Raw genomic sequence first — 15,931 nt, 5'->3', positions numbered from 1 at the left:
AATTATCTCACTAAATAAAAAAGATGGGAGCAAAGAGAACATCAAGCCAGTGGCGACTCTGTCTTGGACTGCCTTGATTATGAACAACACTCTGTCATATTTATATGTATGTGTCCTTTATTAACACATGCATGCATATATAATAAATTCCATTACATTAAAGTATTATACTAATACAAAGTGTAGCTTTCCTTGCTACTGGTACTAAAACACTTCTAAATCTTCAAACCTATGTAAAAGAAACACAAGTAAGTGAGAGTTTAAGAAGCTCGTGTTTATTTTTCTTCAGATACATATGATACAAATTGAAATAAAACTTGGGAAAGTAAACAACCATCATTCTTATTAAATATGACTTTAAAATACAAAAACATAAAGTCTGTGAAGACTCATGCCCCTTATTTAAAAATAAACACAATTATGTCACTGGCTAGCTCAACTCTCCCAAGTCAAATTTTAAAGCTTTGGGAACACAGTGCCAAACAGTCCCACTGTGACCTGGGAAACCCTGCAAAATAATTGCTTCTCTAATTGAAAAAGAAAAGAAGATTAAAGGGAGAAGAGCCTTGCTTCAGGAAGGAGTCTCAAGCAAGAAGATGACAGATGAATACACAAGGAAGAGACTAAGCCAGCAGGTATGTTAAAATAAACTGATTTTGTATGACAGACATGGGGTTGCATAATGTCTTTATCCCTCGGTGATTTTTTTTCAATTAAACAAACTTGTATATATTGTATTTTATATTATCTACTTAAATACACAATAACAGGTGGTAATGAAATTATATATTCACATGCATTTATAGACACTTGTTAGGTTTAAATAAGGTTTAAGACTAGAAAGGATCCCTTTCTCCCTCAAAGTCCCTATCACAAGACTTAAATATTATTCAGATAAAAATATATTGTGGAGCCACACAGATGGCTTAGCGGTTAAGGCGCACAACTACAAAGCCTAAGGACCCAGGTTCAATTCTCCAGGTCCCACGTAAGCCAGATGCACATCCTAGCACATGCATTTAGAGTTCATTTGCAATTGCTGGAAGCACTGGCCTGCCTGTTCTCTCTTTGTCTCCCTCTCTCTCTCTGCTTCTAATAAAAAAATAAAAATAAAATCTTTAACATATGTACATATATATTAAATTGAATATTAGTATTTGATACACACACACACTGAGGACCAGAGACATGACTCAGTCAGTAGAGCACATCCTTTGCAAGAGTTAAGACCTCAGTTCTCATTTTTCAGACACATATAAATGGTGGTAAGCACCTTTAACCCCAATGTTCAGAAGGCAAAGTCAGGTAGATCCCATGCACAAGCTGACCAGGTATACTAGCCAAACTGGTAAGCTAGCAAGTCTGGCAGTTTGCAGTCTAGCAGTTTGTTTTCAGTGGCAAGAGATGTTGTTTCAAGCAAAGTGGCACACCAGCACCACAAGTTTGTCCTCTGACCTCAATGTGCATGCCTAAAAGAATGAGGAATGCAATCTTGGAAAGTCAGACAAAGGAGATATGACAGGAAGATCTGATGGTTTTTGTTGTTTTGTTTTGGTTTTTGTTTTTTGTTCAAGATAAGGTCTCACTCTAGCCCAGGCTGACCTGGATTTCACTGTGTAGTCTCAGGGTGGCCTCGAACTAACAGCAAGCCTCCTACCTCAGCCTCCAGAGTGCTGGAATTAAAGCCATGTGCCATGATGCCTGGCTGATCTGATGGTTTTGACAATGGAAGATGGGGCCACAAGCAGAAGATGGGTACCCTTCAGAAACTGGGAACCCAAGCAGGCGCACTTTATCTTAAGGCCTTAAAAAAAAAAAAAAAAAAAAAAAGCAGTTGCTATCACCTTGAATGTGGCCTAATAAGAACTATGGTAGAGTCCTAACATACAGAACTGGAAGATCATTTTGAATTGCTTAAGCTACTCAGTCTATAGAAACCAGTTTGTAACCAGTGTAATACAAAGTAACAAAGAGTTGCTTTGTGGGCATAACAGTGCCTCCCACCCTAAATCAGTGCTGCTCTGTAAGAATAGGAGGAAAGCTAAGGAAGTGAAGGAACCGCCAACGTAGAGAACTGACTTCACTGTTCAGTCAGATTATCTAGCACTGGGAGCAAGCACCAAACTTGAGTCTTCACCGTTGCCTGCAGACAAACTTGTAAAGGATTTCACCAGAAATGACTCATATACCCCATTACAGCAAGAAAAACACGAAGGTTTTTCCCCAATGAACTCAGGGGCTGCAAGCCATATTCTGAGACAAATACTTGTCATTTAAGGAGATGTGCAATCCTTAGCAATTATTTGACATGCTAGGAAATAGAAATGTTCATACATACCCTCAATTAACATACAAATTAAAGAGCCAGGTGTAGTGGCACACAACTTTAATCCCAGCACTGGGGAAGCAGAGGTAGAAGGATCACCTTGAGTTCGGAGCTAACTTGAGACTACACAGTGAATTCCAGGTCAGCTTGGACTACAGTGAAACCCTACTTTGAAAAACAAAAACAAAACAAAACAAACAAACAAACAAACAAACCCATACAAATTAAAGGCATTTCTTACTTTGTCACCAGTTTGGGAAACCATTATTAATTACAATCATATGAAGTTTATGGAATTTCAAGAACAGTAGAAATTCAGCATTTTTACTAGCTTGTATGACAATAGCTGGGAGGAGTGTAGGTATTCCAGTCCTGAAAAATTATCACTGCTCTCAACCAGCTGCCAGCACTCTGATACTAAGAAAATTAACAGTTATCACCCTCCCTGCCAGCCCTGGGGAGATTTGTTGGGCATTCCCAGCTGCCTATCAGCTAAAAGTTCTCCATGCTCTTCTGCACACTAACTCCATAACTGCATCAAGCCATCCATCCAATCCTCACTAAATGTTAAAACTGTACATGACTGTCAAAAATAATAATTATTAAAAAGACCCAAAAAAGGTTTTACAAAAGGCTAGATGAATTTTTCAAAGTAACTCTGAAGCCATTAAGCTCAATGCTCTAAACTAACTCATACCAAAGAAAGCAAAATTTCAAATTCTTGGCTTGTAAATTCATAATCCTGCAAAAATTCTCAAACCATGACTGACTCATCATTTGAAAGAAAAAGTCATGGGAGAAAATCAGAAAAAGAAAAGGGAGAGCCCAACTACCTGTATAAGTGACCGTGATTCACCAAGCCTCTGCTGCCTTGAGAAATTTAATAAAGCACTTTATAAGGCATATTCAGCAAGGAAAAGAACAAGATGCACAGAACAACCTATTGCTGCGTAAAGTTAACAGCACAGAGCAATGTTGCCTTAAGCTTCTTAAGTGGCCACCAAGATAGGTCAGTTAACACTAGTACTGTGGTATAAAAAGCTTCATTTGAAGTGGATTTAGATCTAAACACAGGTCAATTAAACAGTTAATTGAACACTGGCATAAATACAGTCAAAGAAATAAAATAAAAATGGATCCTCACATCTAGAACCAATAACATTCTTACAAAAAATGCTAACAACATGCAGACAAGAAAGGCCAGTCTTCTGAAGACATTATGCTGGAACAGGGCTATAGTATCTGCATAAGAAACTTGACCCACATTATTTTCCAGTTATATAAAAATCAGTTCCAAATAAATTAAAGAACTCAAACAAAAGACTTGACAATATGAAATTACTAGAAGAAAACAAAGAATGCATTAGGATTTCGGAATGTCAAAGATTATTATTTTTTTTTTAGACATGGCCCCTGAATAACAGGAAACATAGGCAAAAACAGTGTACATGAAATTCCATCAATCTAAAAAGCGTCTATACAGAAGGAATCATCTAACAGCTGAGACGGCCTAAGGAATGAGAGAAAATACCTGGAAACAGTCTGTTGGAAAGAAGCTAACATGCAGAATATATAAAGAACTCCCAATACTCAATTAAGATAAAGTAATAAAAGGAAAAATACATTTTCAAAGAAATGCATACAAATGGTCAATAGATAATATTTTTTAAATGTTCAATATTACTAATGTTCACAGAAATGAAAGTCAAACTCACAAATGTGCTATAGCCAGTAAAAAGGACTATTATCAAAAAGGCAAAATACAGCAACAGGTGGGGGGGGGGAACTATGAACAAAAATAAACTTCTGAACACTAATGATAGAAATGTAAATTGATAGCACTGTAATAAAAATATGATAAATATGGTATGGGGCTAGAAAGATGACTTAGTGGTTAAGGTGCTTGCCTGCAAAGCCTAAGAAACCAGGTTCAACTGCCCAGAACCCACATAATGTAGATGTACAAGGTAGCACATGCATCTGGAATTCATTTGCGGTAGCTGAAAATCCTGGCATGCCCATTCACTCTCTGTCACTTTCTCTCTGATAAAGAGAGAGAGGGTGAGAAGGACAGGAGAGAGGGAGAGGAGAGAGGGAGGAGGGAGAGGAGAGAGGGAGAGGAGAGAGGAGAGGGAGAGGAGAGAGGAGAGGGAGAGGAGAGAGGAGAGAGAGAGTGAAGAGAGGAGAGAGGGAGAGGAGAGAGGAGAGAGGGAGAAGAGAGAGGGAGAGGAGAAAGGGAGAGGAGAGAGGGAGAGGAGAGAGAAGGAGAGGAGAGAGGAGAGAAGGAAAGGAGAGAGAGGAGAGAAAGAAAGAGAGGAGAGGAAAGAGAGACGGTGAAAAAGGAGGGAGGGAGGGAGGGAGGGAGGGAGGGAGGGAGGGAGGGAGGGAGGGAGGGAGGGAGGGAGGGAGGGAGGGAGGCAGGCTTGCTTCTCAAAAAATTAACTATAAAACTACCACACGATCTCGAACTGTCTTTACCAAGGATTCAACCAAAGGAAATGAAATCACTACAATGAAGAGACACTGGATGTTCACTGATGTACTATATACAATAATAGGTAAGAAATAAAACTAAGGCTGGAGAGATAGCTCAGTGGCAAATTGTACTAGCTCGCAAAGCCTGTAGGCCTTAGTTCTATTTCCCAGTACCAATATAAAGCAGATACACACACCCGCTCATGGGTGTGGAATTCGTTTGTAGGAGCAAGAGGCCCTAGCACATCCATATCCATCAATCCTCTCTCATAAATAACTTTTTAAAAGAAACAAAATCTACCTGTGTGTCCATCAGCTGGTGAATGCATAATGAGAGTGTGGCACATACTTACTCAATGATGTCCTGGATCTGCCAGGATGGGACTGAAGATTGTTGGGTTAAATGAAATACACCAGGAATAGAAAGCAAGTATCACATGATGTCACTCATTCAAGTAATCTAAATCATGATCTCAAGGAAGGTGGTTCCCACAAGATGGGAAGAGTAGGGAGGAGGGGATGGTGGAAGATGTTCATCACTAGAGGATAAGTACTAGTTAGATAGTAGCCAGATGTTCTGATGTCTTATTGCATGGTAGGTTGACAACAGATACAGCATACTGGATATTTCCAAAAGTTCAAAGAAAGCACTTTGGATGCTTTCCACTATGAGGAAGTGATAGTGAAGAGACAGAAATATTTGTATCCATTTAAATGCTATGCAGCAGAAACATATCGAAACACAAGCTGTCCTACAAATGTTTTGAGGTATCAATGAAAATAATGAAATTGAAGTTAATAAAAAATAAAATATGTTTCCTCAAGCGTAAAGATATTCTAATTACTTCCATAACAAAACTGCTACTACGCTATGGATAACTCAGAGATAACAATCAAACCTGTACCCGTGGTAATGAGGCCTGTATTGTCAAAACTTAAGTTAATATCTTTGTGAGCAATACAATGAGCTGGACGCTGCAAAAGATGCTTCATAATACGCGTCCCATGGTCTTCACAATAACCCCATGAGACTGGTATTATGTCCCCCATCTCATATAGGAAAACATTACAGCTGCAAAGGCCAGGGTTACTACCTTGGAGGGTGGACTCCAGAGCCCTCAAGCCTCCTGTCCGTGCCACAGCATGGCATTGGTATTTACAGCTCAAATACTTACAGAAGTGAATAGAGGCACCAAATGATGAAAGGTAGTCTTAATAAAAAACGGCAAGTTTTTAAAGCCTTTAATATAAATCATGGGATGAGGGTGAACCGCTGTGGGGCAGTGGTAAGGTGGCAGGAGATGAGAGGAAAATTATTTTAAATCAAAGAAGAGCACTTTAAATAAAACATAATAGGATTTCTTTTAATCAGAGAAGCAGCATGGCAGGGCAGAGCGCACTGGCGTCACACTCAGATCTGTAGTCTGTGCACTGGCTGCTGCTTTCAGTTCACCTTCTCTTGAAAGTGCAACTTCTCCTGTGTATACAATGTAGATCATATATCTCTTTGTTCTTTCACAGAACTCTCTTAAAGAACCAATAAACAAATCTAATACAGTAAGCATGCAGCTGCTAACAAATATATTAATAGTATTGTTTTATTGTTGACTAGTTAAAGAATTTCATATTTTGTCCAGATTTAATACATGCTTTTTAACAAATGTATTACACAGTCTATTAAAGCATGATTTAAACATAGACAGGTGGGAGGCTGGCCTGGTGGCACATGTCAAAAGCTCTAGCTGCTCAAGAGGCTACCATGGAGGACCACGTTAGCCCAGAAGTTCAAAGACAACCTAGGCAACAGTGCAAGATGCCATTGCCAGAGGAAAAAATGTGGGTAGGTGGGAAGATAGGCTGACGCTGAAGCTGCCTTTAAAAGTGATTCCAAGTTGGATAGAATATCATTATAAACAGGGGACTGGTCCCTTCAATTACTTGAAAAGGAAAACAGTCCACATAAATTTAAATGACTGGCAACCATCAGCCCTAGGCCCCTAAGATATCCTGTGCCCCGCATTTCAAGAGTACACAAATCAGGAAGGCCCAACAAAGGTTCTTAAGCCTTTCTTGCCAAAGAATCCATAGACAGTGAGAATGCTTTTAGAACAGTATAGTAAAATGAGTAAAACACATGTGGCTTCAAAGAACATGAGGTACTTGACTATGGCTTATATAAGCAGTAGCCACAATCCTCCACCTCAGGGGATATAAGGAGGTCTACACTGCTAATAGGTTATAAATGCTAACCCAGTCCCTCACAGGATTCTCAGTCTCAGGGGAATATGGAGATTTACACTGCTCATGGGTTGTAAACTCTAATCCAGGGCCTCAGTTCATCAAGCAGAGCCATAGCTAATTGTGACACTGTGTTATGCATTGCCACTAAAAATCAATCCCAGGAACCACATTCTACCTTATCGTTAACTTTTGTAAACAATACTTCACATGAGTAGCTTTTCAGTGTTCTCAAAAGGCTGATATATTTCAGTGTTGTGAAAACATCACTTATTGAGTTCACATAGGTTCTCACAAATTACCATTATAATCTACTGGCACTAAGGAATACACATTTCAGTACTTATTGAAATGTGAAAAAAGAAATAAGAGGACTGAGGAGGAGAAGCAGCAAGAGTAGCAGACACGCATTATGTAGCAGCTTATGGAATAGTACAAGCACAGGTGGTCTCCATGGAGGCATACTGCTCAGATATCCCTTCAGGAAATGTCTTTCCATTCAGTGGCAAGGAGTACATGGATCCTGCAGGCTCCAAGAAGCTCCTTCAGGTGCCAGCTTAGCTTCTGAGCCCAGTGCAGGCAATTCTTGAGCATTTCCAAGCCAGTGATAAAGTATGTTATGGGTAGGTAGCAAGGACTGGCCTTAGTGGCCCAGCATGAGTCTCCTCTAACAAGCATACCTTAGGTTTGGAGAGGTTGGCCAAGAATTTATAAGCTTTGCACCAAGATCTAGGTAGTTTTTGTCTAGTCCTGTTTTGCCATCTTTTACTTTTCAAATATATTTGCTATTCCCCAATCCCCTAGAGAAATACTTAATTTTCAATTGATTTATTTTCCCACTTAGTATTTGTCAAATGTCATTTTCTGAAAGCTTTAAAATGTGTAAGCTATGCAGCATAATCTGGGTATTACTTCTTTCTTAGCATGAATTCCCAAAAACTATGTTTCTGTTATAAATTATGCTTTTTATCTTAAGGTAAACTTTTGAGATTGGTGAGTACAATTTTTATACTTCCCTGTATAAAAAGAATGATTTCTGTTTTAAATACATAATGATACCTAAGATGCTACAGTAATCTATGGTTTGTCACTTGCAACCCCAGCACTGTGTCCGCTGATCTATAATGTCAGAAAGCTGAGCTTGATTGGGTTTTAAGTGCAAAATCCATTAACTGTTTCCATATGCCATACCTACTCAATTGAGAAATTATTTATAAACCAGTTTATTGGCCCTATTTAGAAAATATGATACACCTGGTATAAAATGTGATTACTTCAAAAAGCTAACGTGTGGAAAGAGATTTTCATAATAAATCAGTTTAATGGAATTGGACTATTCATATGACTCCAGAAAGCCCTTTAATTCCTATTAAGTTAACAGTTTGAGAATAATAAAGGTAATTAATATTAATTTTAGTTGACAAAACCAACACAAATAACCTGGTATGATTCTTGAATCCATTTTACAACAGCCTGTAAAAATTAACCAACAGATGTTTCCAGTATGGTAAATATATGTATGTATTTATACATATATAGGACATTAGCATTATTTTGATGATACAAATGTTCAATATATGAATGTTGTGATTGAACTGGAAAAATATTTAAACTATGTTCTTTTATAATCTTATTAATCTTAAGAGAACACCAAGACAATAAAGGATGGCAATACCATCTAAAATGAAATAAGTGTTTGTTGTTCCACTGTTCATTCATTCTCAGGCTTCAAGTGAAAACTTGGGTGAATTTTACTAAGACTGTAACAGCAACATGAGCAGAAACAGTATGTTTCCCTTATTTAGCACAGTTTCTCCAATGCCAAACAAAAAGCTAAACATGCAAAATATGCCAATATTTGTTGGTTTATAATTTATTTACTAGAGTGGGGGACATTATAGGGCCTTTAGCTATTGCAAACAAACTCTAGACACATGCACTAACTTGGCATCTGGCTTATGTGGGTACTGGAGAATCAAACTTGGGCCTTCAGGCTTCACAGGTAAGTGTGGTAGTCCAGCAGTTAAAAAAACAAAAAACCGGGGGAGGGGGTTGGGTTGACGTGAAATTGAGAGTAATTAAAAAACAAAAAAATAATCTGGAAAAATGTCCCTGAATATTTCCTGAAGAAATGAAATATGGAAAACTAAAATGTATCTCAAAATTTAAAACAGAGGAAATAAAAAATAAACTATGTAACAGCAAAATAAAACATACAAGAGACAATGAAGGCAACAGGAGGTAAGAGAAAATGTCTATATCCTTATCAAAGTATCCTGCTATGCCTATGGTTTGGTAAGGCAAGATGGTATTGTGGAAAGTAACAGTTATTTTGTGAACAGGAAAAGACCTGAGACGAAGTAAGGATTAACAAGGTCACAAAAAGAAGTCCTGTCTCTAGGGAGAGACATTCAGTAAGAATCCTTAGTTCTACTTCCACCTATGGGCCTTTGACTACAAAGCCCAGCAATCTGGGAATACTAGACACCTAAAGAAATATCTATTTATGAGGAGGGATAATTACTAGAATGAATGAATACATATATTTTTTTTTTTTTGAGAAAATGCCAAGCTTCTATTTGGCTCTCTTTTATCTTTGCCTGTGTATTTATATTCCCATGAGTTTGTGCAGATGTGTCTCTCACTTGAATCCAGAGCTTGCAATCTGACTAGTCTAGCAAGCCAGTTTGCCCCAGCGTTCCCTTTCGCCACCTCCCAAGTACTAGATTACAAGCAAGTCTCCACATGGACCCCGTGTTTAGAAAGACGCTGTGATCTGATCTCAGGTCACCATTCTTATGCAGTAAATGCTCTACCAACTGATCAATCTCCCTAAACTCTCCTTTGTTCTTACTCTCTATGTCGAATGTTCAGAAAGCTCACAGGATTATTATTTTAAATAAAATATCCATCTTTGTAATCAGAGAAGTAGCTAACTAGTCCAAATAGTCAGGCACATGTAGTGTCTCCTATGCTCACAATGTTCTCCAATAATTGAAGCTCTTTGCCTTGCCCTGCCAACACATCATACAAACCAATGGTTACATTCATCCAGAGCTAAAAGCTTTTTCCCCATTCCCATAACTTCTCCCTGCATGCTAAGGCATGAAATACAACTGGATTTTTACCATGGACTGAAAACATTAAGAGGCCAGGTTTAATTGTGAATTATTCAGCAGTTACATAATTTAATAAAGTCTTAGGACTCATAGTGGACAAGCAAATGTTAGCACTCAAATCTAATCTTTTAGCAGCCAGGTGATAGATAGAGGCAACATGATCTGTCCAAATGTGGAGCTATCTGCCCATGTCAACAATCCACACTCTTGTCTAAGCATTCATAATCTCTTTCTCGTTCCTTCTATTCTCTTTCCCCCTAACATCTACACTATCAAAACCTATGTCTCAAAAAGCAGCAATTATCGTTCTTCAATAAAATGTATAACTAGTAATGATGCCAAAAATAGACTTAAAGACTCTTCAGACAATTCTTTCATACAATTATTCCTTCTGATGTGAACAAAAAATAATCACTTTCACAAATAATTTCTAGCTGATATTATGAAATGTTGGCTTTATTCAAGGTTACAACCCTGAACTTCCGCATCTTTTCTATTTGTCATGAAGTACCACCCAGAGCCATAGACATAGAGAAGGGCAAACTGGACATGAGCCAGAGAGCAGATGCTATGACCTTTGTGAGCTCAGGGGTCAAGCAAGAGACTCCAGGCCACTGGGCCAGCATGGACAAAGACAATAAATGAAGAGGCCAGAGAGGACAGAGCAGAAGAAAATAAGACCACTCAGAAAGTGATCAGTACTTCTCACCTTAATCTTTATAACTAGTATTAGATTCAGTAAATACACCATTTGTTCTTTACAAGCTTTAATCTCAAGGCTAAAGTTAGATGACTTAAGAATTTTTTAAAAGTCCAATTATTTCATTTAGGGCTAACACTACTGCTAAATTAAAGACATGCTAACAAGTTTCCCTTTTGAGCCTCATTAATTAAGAAAGTAATCAGAGTAAAGAGAGAGAAAGAAGAGTAGCATGCTGCCTGCTATACGGAAATAGCTCAGAGAAACCACCATTTGCAATACTGGCAAAGGAAACCCTCATCAATTCCAGATTGTGAAATCTGAAGTTCTGAAGTGTTTGACATGTAAATACATATTTTAACTACCATACATTTGCCTTGATTGCTTGAAGAGTGCAGAAAATTGTGAATCTCCATAATCAAAAGGTAAAATTAAGATCTGCTTACTTCACAAGTTTTTCTATGGGTGAGGCTTGTGAGAAGTTTCTGTTTCTAAAGAACACTACATATCATTTCCAGTATTTAATTCAAGACGTATCCTATTCAGAAATATCTAGTAATTCTGAAAGTACCTGTTGTAGTTGGGCATGATGGCCTATGCCTTTAATACCAGCACTCGAAAGAGGCAGAGGTACAAGGGTCACCATGAGTTCAAAGCAACCCTGAGACTACATAGTGAATTCCAGGTAAGCTACAGTGAAACCCTACCTCGAAAAACAAAACAAAACAACAGAAGTACCTGTTTTACAAAGTATATGATTTATAATTATCTTATAAAAAGCATTTTCAAGGAACACATACCCAACTTTTGAAGGCATCTGCCAATGTCATTTGGTCGGTGGGATGATGAGGGAAATAACCAGTACATGAAGCATCTCTAGCATGATGCCTGTTAAACACAAGGAATTCTACGAAGTCACTTCCTCCCTCTCTCCGCCAAGCTCAGCACCTGCTGCCATCCACTATTTAATCTCTGTCTGCCTCAGAGGAATCATGCTTACAGAAGTATATAGTGAAAGGGGTTCTCTTTTAAAAAGTAAAAGGTGACAATTGATTTAGGAGTGCTGTGCTACAGACTTACAATGTAAATTCTACAAATACTTAAAAATTAACAATATATGTGGATTGGCCTTAAAATCTAAGTGGCAAACCTTTGCGATAGGAATAAATGAATTCAGTTTTCACATAAGAGTACAGCCTGTTAAGAGTATCAAAAAATAATTTTAAAAATGAATACCACTGCTTTAAATGAAAATATCAAAAAAATCGACTGTTCTAGTCCTCTTTCAAGGAAATGTGGAAATACTACAAACTTTATATTCCTATCCTGTAAGATCTAGATCAAGTTAAAACATGACAGTCACTATAATATAAAGGGCAACAAACTTCTGACTAGAAGAATGCTCACATGGTTCTTCCATTTCTCTAATTAAAGGACTTCTCATGCCACATCTGTCTCTGAAAATATCTTTAAGTACAAAAAGTAATTTACTCCACTGGACCATCTTCAAATAAAAAATTTATCATAGAGAAATTCTAATAAAGCTTATATTCAGTGTTTGAACATTAAAAATGATTATTTGATATCCTGTGTAACAAAATTTGTTTTTAAATATGTCATTAAATTACTGACATACCTTTTGAAATGTAAAAGTATTGGTCATTACATTCTACTGGTAAACAAAAAATGCTGATAAAAATTAACAAACTACTAACCAAGATATTAAACTTACCTTTTGGTTGGCAACAGAATGTATTCTCTAGTTTACAAAGTAAATCCTTATTTTCATATTTATTTTCATTTACTTTTATCCAGAAACAGTTTTCAGACATTTCCTGAGGTCTGATCTGCAATCAGAGAGAAGACTGACTCGTACACAGCTGGCACTTCACCTGTTCTAGCAGTACACAGACCTGCACACCCAGAACTGCAAGCAGATATTTATGAAGTAATCTCCTTAAGACTCTCCCCTAAAGTCTACACAATAACAGACAAAGTATGCGAATACAGAGGTCTTGTGAGAAAAAAGTAGTTTCCATGATTGCTGCTACACAAAATATAGTTTAAAGTGTCTCTTCTCAGTTGTGTTTCTCAGTCATGAAGAATGTGCATCTGAACAATAACTTTTGAAAGGTTGCATTGTCCAGCATGTCCCACATGATCATGAAACTGTCTTTCTATGGGACTCAGAATGCCTGTGAGCTGCATGTCAGCTTCTGACAGCTGGGAGGACTTTCCTCAGTGCTCCCAACAGACACTTCAGAAATATACTCCCATCACAACAATGGTGAGTTACCAATTTACTTACAAATAAAGTTTCACTAAAACATCAACTCTCACCAAATTTACAAATCAGAAAATCTTAAGTAATAGCAAAGTGTTTGGTTCAACACTTTCTTCAAAAACATACAATGTATACTTGTAATGTATTACATAAGTAATATGTATATGCTATTCTATTTATTGCCATTTTACTTAGCATTGCTTGGAAATTATGCACTAATAAACCAAATGGTAAATGCTAATCTAGATAGAGTTATGTTTGCCTCCACTACGGGTCTTACCTTTAGCCAATTCAATCTTCTCATGCTGGTTTCAGGCTTAAATTCTTTCTTTGGTTTCAAACCAAATGGCAGGGTTAGTGGAGGAGGCGAGTTTCGTCCACTGAGAAATCCTAGGGGAGGTGGTGGCGGTACAGGACCACCAAATGACATCGGCATTCCTGGAAGTGGAGGAGGTGGGGGAGGGGGTGGGGGAGGAGGGGGTGGCACCCCTCCAAAGGGCAGTGGAGGGGCAGGAGGAAGGCCAGAGGAACCAACTCCATCTTCATTAGAAGTATGCAAAGAAATCTTAGTGCCAGATGGCAAGGCGCCAAACTGGAAGGAAAACCAGTAAGAAACACAAATCAGAACATGTTTGCAAACAGGTAAGGGGGATTCAAAAATAAGGTATTACTTTAAACAAAAAATTACTACCAGTAGATTACACATAGCTTAACAAAATTCAAAACAAACAGCTCCAACTCTGAATCTATAAATATACTGTCTACTCTCAAAAAAATTATAACTGCCAGTTTTGGGGAGGGAGGGAGTGAAGGAACCTCTATTTTGAAGCCCGTACAAAGGAAACTGTCACACAGATTTAGAAAACCCACAATAATCAGCTGTCTAAAGGTAATGACTGAAGCTGTGGGAGGAGGTCAGCACAGAGAGCATGCAGCATCAGCAAAGGCAAAGGCTTATGCCCGGACTGTATGACACATGCACTAAGAGTTAAGCATAAAACTGAGATCCAGAGAAAAAAAAAGGCATGCATGCTAATTCCACTACATGGCTTTACTTGAATCTTCACTTTAGTGAAAAACAAAAATTGAAATTCGTAGTAGGGCTTACACAGACATGTTATAGTCTGGTCTCTGAACGGTGGTTCAAGTACCTTCTTTAATAATTCTAAGTATGCTCCAACTTCATGCTGATTTCAGGACCTAGGCACACCACTGTTTCCTATGCCTAGAGAACATTTATTTCACCTGGCCATCTCCTACTTGCCTTTTCAATGTGCGTTAAGGGTCTAGAGAGATGGCTTGGTGATTAATCACTTGCTTGTGAAGCCTAATGACCCCAGTTCAAGGCTTGATTCCCCAGGACCCACATAAGCCAGACGCACAAGGTGGCATGCATCTGGAGCTCATATACAGTGGCTGGAGATCCTGGTGCACCCATTCTCTCCCTCTCTCTCTCTCCCTCTTGCTCACTCTCAAATAAAAAAATAAATAAACAAAAATTAAAAACAAAACTTCAATGTGAGTTAAAATGTTCCTTCCTCATGAGAACACACTATGTCTACTCCTCATACTCATAAGTTACTATGCTTCTCCTCAAAAGTTCTCATCAAAGCTGTGAAGTAATTATATAAGGCATCATTAACAGCTACCTCTTTGATAGATTATAAACTTGATGAGGGAAGTGACTATGTTCTGTTATTCATATTATTCCCACACACAAGCATGTAATAGTTGTTGAACAAATTTATAACATAAATGAACTTAAGACAGGAAGAGAAAAAGGAAATATAGGGATCAAATCACAGGTGAAGAGAACAGTGCCTCTCATAAAAGAATCTTTCCTAGAGTCAATGTCACAGAAGAACAAGGTAAAATCAGGAGTAAAAAAGAGTATGCTGGGCTGGGGAAATAGCTTAGCAGTTAAGGCCTTTACCAGCAAAGCCTAAGGACTCCCAGGACCCACACAAGCCAGATTCACAAGGGGGCGCATGCGTCTGGAGTTTGTTTGCAGTAGCTGGAGGCCCTGGCATGGCCATTCTCATTCTCTCACCGCCCCCCCCCCCTCTGTCTGTTGCTATCAACTAAATTTAAAAAAAAAAAAAAAAAAAAAAAAAACTCTTCTCAAAGTTACCTAATGCCAGTTCTTATTTGGGGATTTCTGTATTCATTTTGTCAGCATTTTGTAGTGGGGAATCTATAAGAAGTATGCTGCATCCACAAGTCATTTGTTTTTTACATTCCCAGAACACATTAAGAATTTGGTAAAAAATGGTGATTACCATGCAAAAGCCCTTCTTAATAAATATTTTATAATATGATAATTTCTTGAAACTAAGATCTTCAGTTATAAGTGGCTTATGTGAAAGTCCATATTACCTCTGTGTGCATGTGTTTGTGGGTGAGAAAGAGGGGGGTGGGGACCGATCAGTGTCAAAACAGAAATCAAGGGTACACGATAAAGTTGTACCTTACTGAAAACCCAAGTGGGAAGAAGAACCAGTGCAGGTAGCCCAGGGAGCTACAACCAATGGGGCTGCCCAGTGAATGTTAGGGATGGACATAAATTATGCTTGCATTCTTAGACAATTAATACCTAACTACTAATGTCTTCAAACAAAGATAGGGTTGAATATCTGCTCCACAGTAGATCACTTGATAAAATATTATTGACTTGAATTCTTAGTTCACAAAGGCCAACAATCCTAACATCCTATCCTAACAATGCACTATTAAGTTGCTGGTAACTTTGGCTATCACCTGCAGCGAACTGCATATATGCCTGCCTTAAA

General features: G+C 38.1%; 1 protein-coding gene across 4 annotated transcripts in view; it reads right to left on the bottom strand.

Moving 5' to 3' along the window:
* Diaph3 (diaphanous related formin 3) overlaps nt 1-15,931 on the bottom strand; it is a 530,142-nt gene that overhangs the window by 293,352 nt on the left and 220,859 nt on the right. For all 4 annotated transcript variants that reach the window (XM_045145419.1, XM_004651009.2, XM_045145418.1 and 1 more), the window contains 2 exons: nt 13,423-13,734; nt 12,591-12,705 (listed from right to left, as the gene is read on the bottom strand). In XM_045145419.1, the coding sequence (XP_045001354.1) occupies nt 12,591-12,705; nt 13,423-13,734 (427 nt within the window). The remainder of the gene's footprint in view (nt 1-12,590; nt 12,706-13,422; nt 13,735-15,931) is intronic.

Source organism: Jaculus jaculus, chromosome 3 (genome assembly GCF_020740685.1).
Source record: "Jaculus jaculus isolate mJacJac1 chromosome 3, mJacJac1.mat.Y.cur, whole genome shotgun sequence".
Lineage (NCBI taxonomy): Eukaryota > Metazoa > Chordata > Mammalia > Rodentia > Dipodidae > Jaculus > Jaculus jaculus.
The sequence above is the reverse complement of the archived record's forward strand: the minus strand, read 5'-3'. Positions and strand labels throughout refer to the sequence as shown.